This window comes from Cornus florida, unplaced genomic scaffold (genome assembly GCF_030987335.1).
Source record: "Cornus florida cultivar Cherokee Brave unplaced genomic scaffold, ASM3098733v1 CherokeeBrave_3.0.0_Hap2_Chr10, whole genome shotgun sequence".
Lineage (NCBI taxonomy): Eukaryota > Viridiplantae > Streptophyta > Magnoliopsida > Cornales > Cornaceae > Cornus > Cornus florida.
Window position 1 is genome coordinate 100,023,131 of NW_026775580.1, and position 14,563 is coordinate 100,037,693.

The 14,563-nt window shown below is 33.3% G+C and overlaps 2 protein-coding genes across 2 annotated transcripts; both read left to right on the top strand.

Annotated features, from left to right (window-relative positions):
- Window positions 1-6,120: 6,120 nt before the first annotated feature.
- Window positions 6,121-8,284, top strand: LOC132276349 (hypothetical protein At1g04090-like). Its single transcript, XM_059777739.1, has 2 exons — window positions 6,121-6,303; window positions 6,430-8,284. Exons 1-2 carry the CDS (start codon window positions 6,210-6,212, stop codon window positions 7,989-7,991), a joined length of 1,656 nt encoding a protein of 551 aa, XP_059633722.1. The 5' UTR covers window positions 6,121-6,209; the 3' UTR covers window positions 7,992-8,284.
- A 2,068-nt stretch (window positions 8,285-10,352) lies between these two features.
- On the top strand, window positions 10,353-12,543 carry LOC132276350 (hypothetical protein At1g04090-like). Its single transcript, XM_059777741.1, has 2 exons — window positions 10,353-10,634; window positions 10,756-12,543. Exons 1-2 carry the CDS (start codon window positions 10,445-10,447, stop codon window positions 12,315-12,317), a joined length of 1,752 nt encoding a protein of 583 aa, XP_059633724.1. The 5' UTR covers window positions 10,353-10,444; the 3' UTR covers window positions 12,318-12,543.
- The last annotated feature ends 2,020 nt before the right edge of the window (window positions 12,544-14,563 follow it).

Genomic DNA, 14,563 nt, shown 5'->3' on the forward strand with positions numbered 1-14,563 from the left:
TGAGGTACCCTTTAATATAGGTTTTGTTGTTGTTGCGGGTCAATTGTTTATTCTTCTCTATCTTTGTATAAATCTGCAGTGTTTTGTTTGTTTGTTTGTTCTGATTTGGAGCTATGTGTTTGACCAGTGCGTGCATTAAGGGGCCAACTTAGTATATAGGTCATGATGTTATAAATACTGGAAAGAAATTATATATATCAGCAGAGATATAAGTGCAAGGAACAAGTAGAACACACCTTTTATTGTTTTTCTTCTCAAAATACATATTTTAATCTTTATTGGACTACAAATAGATTGAGTTAGATCCACGTGTCATTTGTATTAGGTTTCATCAATTATATATCATTCAGAGCAAAATCATCATAAATCAGAAACGATTATCAGGAATAATAATTTTCACATTAGTTTGTCTGCAAACAATTCTCAAAAACAATTTTCTGTTTTTCAAGTGATAAATCAATGGACTTCAAATTTTTTTTTTTTAAAACACAGCCTCGTTTCACTGTTTTAGTTCATTGGTGTCAACAACATTCCACTGCACACGCTTTGCATTCACACAACTTTTCACATAGTGCATTTTGCACATTATAAAAAATAAATAAATTAAGGTGAACCTCACATTTACAACACAAAATTAATTTCTTCCAAAGATACATGTTGGGAAAACAACTAACTAGTACAAAATTCAAAGTTTCTGTACAAGATTCTTAGTAGGAAAACAACATTTCAAAACCCATGTTGTGACTTTGCAATATTGAATTCTTATAGACCCCAAGAAAAAGATAATATAAAAAGAAAAGGGGACAAGAGGCCAAATAGAGAAAGACTTCTCTTTTGGTGACTAGCTTAATAATAATAAATAAATATTAAGTGATTTATGAAAATAATGCAACTTAAACTAAGTGGAGAGATTCCTATATAAAAAAGGGACCCATAGGAATAATAATTTGTCCCTTTCATGCCATCGGAAACTCAAAAACAATAGATGTTAATTTGTCACACAAAGAGTGTTGAAAACTCCAATAATATAAAGTGCTTTCCATAAGATAATATTAAAAAGGGTTAGAAAATAAGATAAAATCCATTTGTTTGGAAACATATTGCCGGCCGGCAACCTATATCGATTGTCTACAAGTGACAGCCTTCATTGAATATCATCCTCCATAACTAACTAACTAACTAACTAGTCCATTCAATATCACATTCTCGAATTCAACGATTTTAGATTTTAGATTTTAGATGTCAAAAGTTATCTTTCTCCATTTCGATTAGACTATTATTTCTAACTCCAGTTGGGGTCCATTTGGCAAACAAAAATTTGATTTCACACGTGGGAAGACGGCATTTGAATTCTTCAAAATGAAACACTTGCTTCGTACTCCTTAACAACTGAATGCAAACCATTAAATATTTTCCATGTTTGAAACTTTTAAATCGGCTGCTGCGCCTTCATTTTAGAATTAAAGAAAATTTACTTCAAAATTTAAACTGAATTTTTTTTAATTTCAAATTCAATGCGTTGATTCGGTACTCTTAATGCAAGAATTGTGTATGGGTAATATTTGGGTCTTTTTATGAGAGGATGAACTTTATCCTTCCAGCTGATGTGGCCCAACAAAATTAAGACATGTCTATTTTTAAAAAAATTGTAATTACGGTTATTATTCTACTTTTATTCCATGTGTAAAATAATATACAAACTAACAAAAGCTCGTAAGTCGGAATTTGCATTCTTTTTTATATTGAAAAAAAAAAAGAAAAAAAAAAAAAAAACACTTGGCTTTATCACTTGAAGGTACTGGAAACTTTGAGGAATGCAAAAGATAGATCTAACTATGATAAAAAATAAATCTACAAAATATACGAGAAAAATTATATTCAAATATAGATTAACATCAAATTTTCATATAATATTTTAAGCTCATATTCTTTTCCTATTGAACACTTAATGTATTATATTCTTTAAATAAATTTAATAATTGTTCAATTTGGATACAGAAACAATCGTATTCTTTTGGAAAGGGGAAAAAAAATTAAGATTTGATTTAACCTGTAAGAAAATGGGAAATGATTACTTTTAGAAATTTTAAACATGTGTCTAAATTATAATGAATCATTAGTGAGGAAGATGAACTTTAGCCTTTAAAAAGAGGTCCATTGTGAATTTATCAAGTTTTAACTCAAAATTATATTTCCCCCTTTGGGCTTACAAGGTTGAGAATAGTTTCTGTTGGACTGATATGGGCCTGTAACTAGATTGGGTGGGTGGATTCTAAGATGGTCCGGGCCGGGCCTAAGTTCTTAGGCCTTTGTCTATTTAAACAAATGTTTCAGAATCAAAATGAAGCCCCGGGTTCAAACAGTGGACTTTAGTTCTCCACTGATAGAGCTGGGCCAAGGTTGGGCTGAACTAAACCATGTTAAGCACGGAACCCAAAAAAAAAAAAAAAAAAAAAAAAAAAAATCATACATATGCTTACATCCATAAATGTTGAGTTCAATAATAACCTAACTAAATTGTTCTAACTAGATTGTTGTTGGAAGATTCTTGTCTCATATTAGATTAAGATGAAAAAAGTACTGGGCCAAGTGTAACTGAGACTAAGGTCTTGTCTCAGTTAGATTTGGGATGAAAAAGTTCTTGTCTCATATTAGATTAGGATCAAATCATAGAAGAAATTGAGACTAGTTGCCAAAAATGGGTCTCTAGGAGTTAGTGGAATGCTGCCACTTAGTGTATAGGTGTCCTCTGCATGAGAAAGAGCTGCCAAGTGTAATGCATGGTGTCAAGCAAAGGCATGGTCAAAGTGTGACCTTGCAAAAGTACTAAAACAACCCCCCAACATTACTAAAACCCCATCATGCCATTTCCATAACAAAAGTCCATACTATCCCTTATACATATTATGAATGGCATACAAAATAAAATAATAAAATGATCACAACAAAGAAAAATAATGCGCAATAAAATAATAAATGCAGAAAATGTCCTGAAAATTTAGAAAATTGAAAGACATCACATTACAACATATAGTCTTACTTTTGTTTCCTATAAAAAAAAATTATTAGGATAAAAAGGTCCTACTTTTGAAATTTATTTTCAAATTAGTTCAAATTTATACTTCTTTCCAATATTGCCCTTATTGATAAATTACTAATCATGTCATCCCAAATTTATTCATGTGACAAATTTTCCTCAAACCTCGCCTTTTGGTTGTTTCTTGCACAGATCCCTTCAAATCTCCGACCAAAAAGTTCTTGAAAATTTTTGTGTATTGGATTTGTTATTTTTTTTCTCTCACAACTCTCTATCTTCTTTATTTTCCCAGTTCATCAACATCTTTATCACCTTCTTTATTTATGTGTGTGTATAGATATATTCTTTTAATCTGCTGTTTTGAGATTTGGGATTCGAGCCGGACGGAATTCAAAGAACAGTAATTTATTAGGCTCTTTTGGGATGGCAAATTTGATTGGAATTTAATGATGGATCATGTAATTGGTTCAGAGTTTAAGCGTAGGTGGAAGATCGGGATTGGATATTTCGGGGACTCTATTTGGGTATGCGCAATTTGAATTCCCTCATAGCTCTATAATTTTTTTTTTGGTTTCTTTATTTTCCTAAATCATTTTTAAAGAATTTTTTCAATATGAATTAAAATGCTTCAGGAAACTCGATACCCTCAACCCAGATTTTTCGTAGAGAAAAAAATGACATTCAATAACCTTTTTCAAATTTTATACGTCTATCTTCATTTTTATTAGGGTAAATTATATATAGCACCAATAAAGTTTTCATTTTGTATATCAAGATAGAAGTATGCGCCATATATTGATCAACAACCCTTATAATTTTATTGACCTAACACATGACCATCATTCTTAAGTGATGCATAAAATTAGTGTATGACACCTATATTTTTGGACAAAAATAACCTTAATATTGTGAGAAGACTAAATTAGTCATTAATTGAATTGAAATTAAATTATTCCAAAAGGACAAAAATACCCTTCTGCTAATGGATCACAATGGATTACGTGACTCATTTTTCAAAGTTAATTATTATTATTTTTTTAGTAACAGTTAGGGCTCTACCATTATATTATTATTTCTTTTTCAAAGTTCCCTTTCATATTGAATTTTTCACATGAGCATTATTAAAAATAAAAATAAAAAAAATTTACATTAGCAAAACCCTATATAGCATGTCAAAACACAAGTTTAACCTCAGATATTAACATTTCAATTGTAATAAAAGAAATCCTTAAAAAAAATTTAAAGTAACCCAACTTGGATCTAAACAAAAAACAAAAATTATATATTTACAATCATGACAAATAGAAAAAACACAAAAAAAATTAAACAAACCAATATTATCTCCATAAAACAGTGATAAAAAAAATCCTAAAATAGCGATTTATAAACAATAAACAAAACATTCAAGATATAAATCCCTTCGAATATTAAATGTAAATCCTAAAATGATCAATCGAAATATGACAAATAAACATGATAGTAAATATGATTTATTAAAACCTAAAATGACAAATAAATCATAAAAAAAAATGGGGAATATTAGAAGAGTAAAACAGTAAGTTACGCTCACCTACTCTCTTTCAAAATTTTCTTTTAAACAATGATTATGTGCATTAAGGTCATATAAGTAAATTTACCTTTATCTTCAAAGGTAACCTAGTCAATTTAAATTTTACTATTAATTGGCATACTTCTGGTTATGTACACAAGATGAAAACATCGTGATTGCTATATGTAATTTGCTTTTTTATAACCCTGTAAGTCAACCATATCTGCCTCACCAAAAGCTAGTTTTCTTCGCCACAACAACTCTATAAATTGATTTTCTCTTCTTCTATTATTAACAAGTATTATCACTCTCTCACAAATTTGTTTATTTTTAATTTCCTTATGTCTTACATTTATGGTTTTCACAGTCCACCAAATTTTCTATAAAAGTACATGCTTAAATAAATGTTGTTTCGTACTCAATTAATTATTTTATTCTTGTACTCTTTATTTACCAACAAGTCATACACACCTGTCACGATGGCATCATCTACTTACCATTTAATTGGATTCTTTCCAACTTAAAAGTGCCAAAAAAATAGAAATTTTTTTGCATTGCTTGCCCTTTCCCACAGCCTAAAAATGGATTAAAATATATACATTTACTTTCTAAAAAAGAAAAAGAGTAATTATTAGTAAAAATACTGTGCAAGTGTCCCGAGTGATTAGGTTGTAGAAGTCCGTGTTCTTGAGGAAAAAAAAAAAAGGTTGCCAACCTAATTAAATCACAGTTTTAATCTTTTAAAAGCACATACAATTCACATGTCTGATACTTTAAGCAAGCAAATAATAGGATAATTGTAAGATTCCTGCCAACCTAATTGTATCATATTTAAAATCTTAAAAAACCCTCTAAAAACACATAGTAATCAAATGATTCATAGTCGGTTGATTATATCAAGCTCTAAACCCATATCATTTAAACAATAAAATATCAGGACAATCAGATGATTCTTGCCAACCAAACAAAATCATCGTTTAAATCTTCAAAAACCTACTACATGAAAGCCAGATCATTCAAAGTTGGTTAATTATTTTAGATCTGAACTCACATGTCCGTACAAACAAGCAAATACTTAGGATAATCAGATGATTCAAATTCATTTGACCATATTAGCTGTGAACCCACAGTGCTGCTACTAGGATAATCAGATTATTCTTGCCAACCAAATTAAATCAAAATAAAAATAAAAAATAAAAAATAAAATACCACCCTCATAAAATCAGACGATTCAAATTCAGTTGACTATATTAGCTGTGAACCAACATGGGTATATACCTGCAAAAATATTGATCAACGAGAAGACAACCTATTACTATAAATAAGAACAGTAACTACTAATCAAACAAAGAGCAAATTAGTGTACAAGATAAGACTCCAATTCAACAGGAACAAACAAGACAAGTTCCTAGAGGTTGGAAAACTTAGTATATAACCAATAATAAGATAGCTTGCACGACATATCCAATAAAGTGCAGGCCTGTCTTTGGCCTTTTATTCCCATTGTTTTTCACATTTTTCAGCCACCATTAAACCTGTTGCCTCCCCCTTTACATTCCTTGCACTTCTCATATCTCCAAAATCTCTCATTCTGTTTCAAGACTTCATTTGAAAGACTTAACAATGGGAAATTGCCTCACAAGTGTCTCCAAGAGCAAGCCTTTGCCCATTGAAACTCTGTTCAAGTTGCCTTCTTCATTACCCACTTGGCCACCAGGTACTCTTCTCTCCTAATCATCATAGCAATCATTACTGTGTCCTATGGTCATCATATTCTATGTGTCGTTCCGATTTGACATGTCCTAAATACATATATGTGTTTTGTTTTCATCTTGAATTGTAGGTGAAGGTTTCGCAAGTGGAACCATTGATCTAGGAGGATTACAAGTGTGCCAAATCTCATCTTTCACCAAAATTTGGGCAACCCACGAAGGCGGACCGGATGGGCGTGGCGCGACATTTTTTGAACCATCTACAGTGCCAGAAGGTTTCTTCATGCTTGGCTACTATAGCCAACCGAACAATTTGCCTCTATTTGGATGGGTTCTAGCAGGGAAAGATGTCACAGCTGACCCATCAAATGGCGCTCTGAAGCAACCAATTGGCTATACTCTTGTTTGGAGTAGCGAGTCTTCCAAAATCAACCAAGATGGCAATGGCTACATTTGGCTGCCAACACCGCCTGACGGTTATAAAGCCGTTGGCCATGTTGTCACAAACTCGCCTGAAAAGCCTTCCCTTGACAAAATCCGGTGTGTTCGCTCTGACCTCACTGATGTGTGTGAGACTGAGGCATGGATTTGGGGGCTAGGTAAAGAGGTCAATACAAACGGGTTCAATATATTCAGTTCAAGACCAACTAATAGAGGGACACAAGCTCTAGGTGTCTCCACAAATACATTTATAGCCCAAAATGGTGGGGATGCTTTATCTATAGCTTGCTTGAAGAATGTCAAAGCCAATCTTTCTTCTATGCCTAATCTAAGCCAAATTCAGGCATTGTTTCAAGCTTACTCTCCTTTTATCTACTTTCACCCTGATGAAAAATACCTTCCCGCTTCAGTGAGCTGGTTTTTCACAAATGGGGCACTGCTATACAAAAAGGGGGAAGAGTCGAAACCTGTTCCTATCGAACCAACAGGCTCGAACCTCCCACAAGGTGGTTCAAATGATGGTGCCTATTGGTTGGACCTCCCAGTGGATGAAGCAGCCAAACAGCAAATCAAGAAAGGAGATTTACAAGATGCCGGGGTATATTTGCACGTTAAACCAATGCTTGGCGCAACATTCACAGACATAGCTATATGGGTGTGGTACCCTTTTAATGGACCAGCAAGGGTTAAAGTTGGACCCATCAATATTTCCCTCGATAAAATTGGGCAACATGTTGGTGATTGGGAACATGTAACACTAAGGGTGAGCAACTTCAATGGGGAGCTAGAGGGTGTTTATTTTTCGCAACACAGTGGAGGCCAATGGGTCAGTGCTTCAGAACTTGAGTTCCAAAATGGTAACAAAGTAGTTACCTATGCATCATTGCACGGCCACGCCTTCTATCCAAAGGCAGGCCTAGTTTTACAAGGGAATGGAAGTATAGGTATAAGGAATGATACTGCCAAGAGTAAGATGGTCATGGACTCTGAAGCGAGGTTTGTGGTGGTTGCAGCCGATTACTTGGGCTCAACTATTGTTGAGCCACCATGGTTGAACTATGCTAGGGAATGGGGTCCAACAGTTGGCTATGACATTGAAGAAGAAATCAAGAAGGTGGAGAAACTATTACCTGGGAAGCTGAAAACTACATTTGAGAAGTTTGTCAAGGGTTTGCCAAAAGAAGTATTAGGTGAGGAAGGCCCTACTGGTCCCAAAATGAAAAATAACTGGAGTGGAGATGAAAAGGTTTAACTGCATTATGTGAAAAATTGCACCTTGAGTAGGCATAATACTCCAATAACCTTTTTCAAATTCCATATGCCTATCCTCCTTTCATTACCCTCAAAGTGAACCTGTTTGGGGCTTTCGGCGTCACACCAGGGCAACGGTATTTTTCCGTGCAATTAGAACCATATTGATATACTTCTCCTCACATTAGTTTTCTTCGCCACAACAACTCTCTAAATTGATTCTCTCTTCTTGTATCATTAATAAGAATTATCACTCTCTCACTAATATATATATATATATTTTTAATTTCTTCATGTCTCAACTTACGTTTATGGTTTTCACAGTCCACCAAATTATCTCTAAAATTACATGCTCAAATAAATCTGGTCTTGTACTAAATTATTTCTTTCGTTTTTGTTTTTGTACTTTTATTGACAAAAGGTGTTTGTCCTTTTTGAGGGAACTTGCAGTTACACCCTTTTAAGTTTGGCAAAAAGACACTCAGAGGAAATTTACCTATTTTTTGGATAAAGACACCTTCTGAAGATTTAAAAATGGACAAAGACACCTCTTTAAACGAGAAATTGACCAAATTACCATTTAACCTTTTAGAAGACTTTTTTAACTTAACAATTTAATAAATTGGACCAATCTACCTTCATGAACAATTTATGCATATATATAAAAAAAATAAAAATAAAAAAATAAAAAACTTTATATTGTTCACTTTTTTTTTTTTTTTTATTATTTACTTTATTAATATCCCAACTTCTTAAAAATGTAAACGTCTAAAATGATTTTTTGATACAATACATATATTTCAAATAAATTATATTTTGTTATTACTTCTTTTCTTTTTCTTTTTTATTTTTAAATTAAGATGCTTAATTCTTTCATCTAAAAAAATTAAACCAATTTTTTTTTCTTAAAAATATAAAATATGGTACCAGTATAACTTTATACATCTTAAATTACATATGAAATATTATGCATTTCCCAACATAAAAGGGGGAAAAATAATAATAAAAAAAAAGGGGAAAAAAAAAGGCATGCATAAAGTTATACTGATACCTATTTTCTTTTATGTTGGGAAATGCATAATATTTGATATATAATAAGATGCATAAAGTTATACTGGTACCTTATTTTTTTAGATGAAAGAATTGAACATTTTAATTTAAAAATAAAAAAGAAAAAGAAAAGAAGTAATAACAAAATATAATTTATTTGAAATATATGTATTAGATCAAAAAAATCATTTTAGATGTCTACATTTTTAAGAAGTTGAGACATTTATAAAATAAATAACAAAAAAAAAAAATGAACAATATAAAGTTTTTTTTTTTTACTTTTTTTTTTATGCATAAATTGTTTATGAGGGGTTAAATTGGTCCAATTTATTAAATTGCAAAGTTATAAAGTCTCATAAACAGTCAAAGGGTAATTTGGTCAATTTCTTATGTAAATCAGTGTTTTGTCCATTTTTGAACCTTTAGAGGGTGTCTTTGTCCAAAAAAACAAGTAAGTTCCTTCTGAATGTCCTTTTGCCAAGTTTCAAGGGTATGACTGTACTTTATCCATATACTTTTTATTGACAAAAGGTGTTTGTCCTTTTCGACATAGACACACACGTGATGATGGCACCAGCTTGCTACCCATTCAATTGGATTCTTTCCAACTTGAAGTAAATGGAGCAAATTTTAGGATAATATTTGGAGTGATTTATGAACCCATATGATTTAAAAAAGCAAATATTAGGATAATCAAATGATTCCTAATTGCCAACCGAACTATATCATGGTTTAAATCTTTTAAAAAACTAGTAGAAACACATAAAAACCGAATGGTTCAAAGTCTGTTAATTATTTTAGATATTAACTCACATGTCCATATAAACAAGTAAATACTAAGATAATCAGAGTATTCTTACCAACCAAATTAAATCATAAGTTAATTTATTAAAAAATACTACCAAAAACTCATACAAATTGGTTGGTTGAATCAAATTTATTTGACTATATTAGCTGTGAACCGACAGGGCTACTCTACTAGGATAATCAGATTATTCTTACCAAGCAAATTAAATCATAACTTAATTTCTTAAAAGAACTACTAAAAACTCAATCAAATCAGATGATTAAAATTCATTGAACTGTATTAGCTGTGAATCCTTAGGGGTATGTAGCTGCAAAAATATTGATCAACAAGAAGACAAATCCTTAGGGGCATGTAGCTGCAAAAATATTGATCAACAAGAAGACAACGTACTACTATAAATAATAATACTAACTACTAGTCAAGCAAAGGGCAAATTAGTGTACAAGATAAGACTCCAATTCAACAGGAACAAAAAAGAGTCCTTGAGGTTGGAAAGCTTACTATATAACCAAAAATAATATAGCTTGTAGGAGACATCCAATAAAGTGCTGGCCAGGCCATTGCTTTTTATATTTTTCAAGCATTATTAACAGAAGATGCTTGTTCCCTCCCCCTTTACATTACTTGCACTTCTCACATCTTCAATATTCTTCGGCTTCAACACTTCATTAATGGGAAATTGTCTCAATCTGCCTTCTTCAACAAATGTCTCCAAGAAAATCAGCAAGTCTTTGCCCATTGAAACTCTGTTCAAGTTTCCTTCTTCATTGCCCACTTGGCCACCAGGTACTTCTCTCTCCTATTATCACCATCATTACTATGTTCTATGGTCATCATATTCTACGTGTTGTTTTGATTTGATATATCTAAATACATGTATATGTTTTGCTTTGATCTCGAATTTCAGGTGAAGGTTTCGCAAGTGGAACCATTGATCTAGGAGGATTACAGGTGTGCCAAATCTCATCTTTCACCAAAATTTGGGCAACCCACGAAGGCGGACCGGATGTGAGTGGCGCAACATTTTTTGAACCATCGCCGGTCCCAGAAGGTTTTTTCATGCTTGGTTGCTACAGCCAACCAAACAATTTGCCTCTATTCGGATGGGTTCTAGCAGGAAAAGATATCACAGAGGACCCATCAAATGGTGCTCTGAAGCAACCAATTGACTATACTCTTGTTTGGAGTAGTGAGTCTTCCAAAATCAAGCAAGACGGCAACGGCTACATTTGGCTGCCAACACCGCCTAACGGTTATAAAGCCGTTGGGCATGTTGTCACAAACTCCCCTGAAAAGCCTTCCCTTGACAAAATCCGATGTGTTCGCGCTGACCTCACTGATGTATGTGAGACTGAGGCATGGATTTGGGGGATAGGTAAAGAGATCGATACAAACGGGTTCAATGTATTCAGTTCAAGACCAACTAATAGAGGGCCACAAGCTCTAGGTGTCTCTTCAAATACATTTGTAGCCCAAAATGGTGGGGCTGCTTTATCTTTAGCTTGCTTGAAGAATGTCAAAACCAATCTATCTTCAATGCCTAATCTAAGCCAAGTTCAGGCACTATTCCAAGCTTACTCTCCTTTGATTTACTTTCATCCTGATGAACAATACCTTCCCTCTTCAGTAAGCTGGTTTTTCACAAAAGGGGCACTCCTATACAAAAGGGGGGAAGAGTCAAAACCTGTTCCTATCGAACCAACTGGCTCGAACCTCCCACAAGGTGGTTCGAATGATGGAACCTATTGGTTGGACCTCCCAGTGGATGCAGCAGCCAAAGAGCAAGTCAAGAAAGGAGATTTACAAGATGCCGGGGTATACCTGCACGTTAAACCAATGCTTGGCGCGACATTCACAGACATAGCTATATGGGTGTTCTACCCTTTTAATGGACCAGCAAGGGCTAAAGTTGAACTCATCAATATTTCCCTAGGGAAAATTGGGCAACATGTTGGTGATTGGGAACATTTGACACTAAGGGTGAGCAATTTCAACGGGGAGCTAAAGGGTGTTTATTTTTCGCAACACAGTGGAGGCACTTGGGTCAGTGCTTCAGAACTTGAGTTCCAAAATGGTAACAAAGCTGTTACCTATGCATCATTGCACGGTCACGCCTTCTATCCAAAGCCAGGTCTAGTTTTACAAGGGAATGGAGGTATAGGAATAAGGAATGACACCGCCACGAGTAAGGTGGTCATGGACTCTGGAGTGAGGTTTGTGGTGGTTGCAGCTGATTACTTGGGGTCAACTATTGTTGAGCCACCATGGTTGAACTATGCTAGGAAATGGGGTCCAAAAATTGACTATAACATTGACGAAGAGATCAAGAAGGTGGAGAAATTATTGCCTGGAAAGCTGAAAACTGCATTTGAGAAGGTTGTTAAGAGTTTGCCAAGTGAAGTATTAGGCGAGGAAGGCCCTACTGGCCCCAAAATGAAACCTAATTGGAGTGGGGATGAAAAGGTTTAATTAATTACATTATGTAAAATAGGTTTGCTGTAAAATCTGAAAATAAGATATTTATACTTCTTGTCACTACACAACTAGTATTGATAATATGCCACCAAATCATTTGTGTTATAGCTTGATTATGTTCTGCAGATGGATATTATGTATTCTTCCCGTCAGTGTTCACAATTATGATCATAAATTTCATGAAAAATTAATGCATAAATCTACTATGTTGGCGTATCAATTTCCTTTTTTCTTTTTTCTGCCAGGGGGTGGGTATGTATATATATACATACGTATATTAATATATTATATTTTAACAGGGTGTAGGTTGTTTTTTAAGTTCAGTTGTTGCATATGTTTGGTCAGTCGATCATTGATATGTTTCTAAGGCTGAGCACCCATTTTGATGGCCAGAAGGATGGTCTTGATGCCAACCTTTGACACATTTGATATGCCACCACCACTATAATGATATGATGGGTACTTCTACCAGCCCTTGAGCCCAGGTGGTATCCCAGCTAGCTGGTGAGATATTTGAGCCTCACAGTTCATTGCCTCAAAATAATAATAATAATAATAATAATAATTAAAGCCATTATGAAGTGTCGTAATTGTTAATCAAGTGTGGTGGGAGACGTGGATTGTGTACAGCCTGAACTTCACATTCTTTGTACAAAGTGCCTACCTCAAAATCGAACCAACATATAAAAGGTAGTGACTCCACTGGTTTCATTATTTGTTCATATTCCTGCTCTTTAACCTTACCTTCCCATCTCTCCTAATTTATATAGGAAATTTCCTTGAAGTTAGTTAGGACTAATTTCCACAAGATGCCAAGTTATGTGAAATACGTGTTCTTATAGCATCTGTATATCCCTTTAAAAGGTAGTGACTCCATTGGTTTCATATTTCTCGAAGGCATTAAGCAAACTAACATATAAAGGCATATTAAGCAAAAAAAAAAAAAATAAAGATCGGTGTCTTGTTAGATTCATCAATAAGGAGGACTGTTTTCATTTAATCATAAACAACAATCATAATATTTCCTACCTAATGATTACTCAGAATGTTAATCACAATCCAAAACATAATTCATAAAAGGGAAAAGTCTAAAAATAATTCCTAGTGATGTTTTAATAAAAGTTAATGACACAAGAGAAAAACAATATTAAATCTAAATCTTTCTTCCTTCCTTCATATATTAAGAAACTGAAAATTCTCCAAAAGAATGTTTTCAATATCATTACTTCTTTTATACTCTCACATGTATAAGAAAAAACATAAAGTACATGTGCAAGTAATAGCATAATTGCAACATAATCACATTTGAGCAATCACATTATTTGATCCCATGTTTATACGTGATTACTATTGTAACAAAAACATGATATGAAGCCTCCTATATTCCTACGCAATGAAGGCTATAATTTGGTTAATTCGATCCCCTATATAACTTTCTACTAGCATTTATCAGATGAAATTAGAAATCTGGGCTCTTTTTATGTAAAATGAGAGTTGGAAACACACACCCCCCATAAACATGGCTGAGTGTTAAGTTTAGTCCACTCCTTATGAGACCAGTAAATCCAAATGGTTGATCATTCTTCAAGTGGCCTACAAAATTTGTTCACTGCAGTCACAACCAACCAGCCATTAACAACAATGAATCCTCAAATTTCTAGCGTAAGTCAGCTTATGTCAACTCAGCATGAATCCATCATTTTGGCTGCTCTTACTTACAAATCTAATGCATCTCATTAAAATAAATAAATAAATAAAAAGAAAGAAAAAAAATACATGATTGAAAATGATCCTGATTCGGTATTTAATTGTGTTTCCCTGTTTCTTGAATTTATGGTTTTACTTCTCTATATTTTGGTAATTTTACAGTAATTCTTGTAGCCTCATTCCCTCAAACGCTTGAAATAACTTGCATATGTGGGATATTTGATTCCGTGTGTTCCTATAGAAAAATCAGAGAGAGTCATTACAATCCCAAGACGTTTGGGATATTTCCACAAGCACCTTGTAAACTAATAATCCAAAACAATTGCGTACACATATAAAATGCATTTGTAGCTTTCAAATCCTATATAAAGAAAATAATTCATTCACTCAAACCCCAAAAGTAGTTGCTTATTCATATAAACTCAAATCACTCCAGAAGGGAGGTTGAGGTTCAATCCCAATAAAAATAATAATTCACACACCCATATATATATCTACTTACATATATGTGTGTGTATATAGTTGCAGAGATC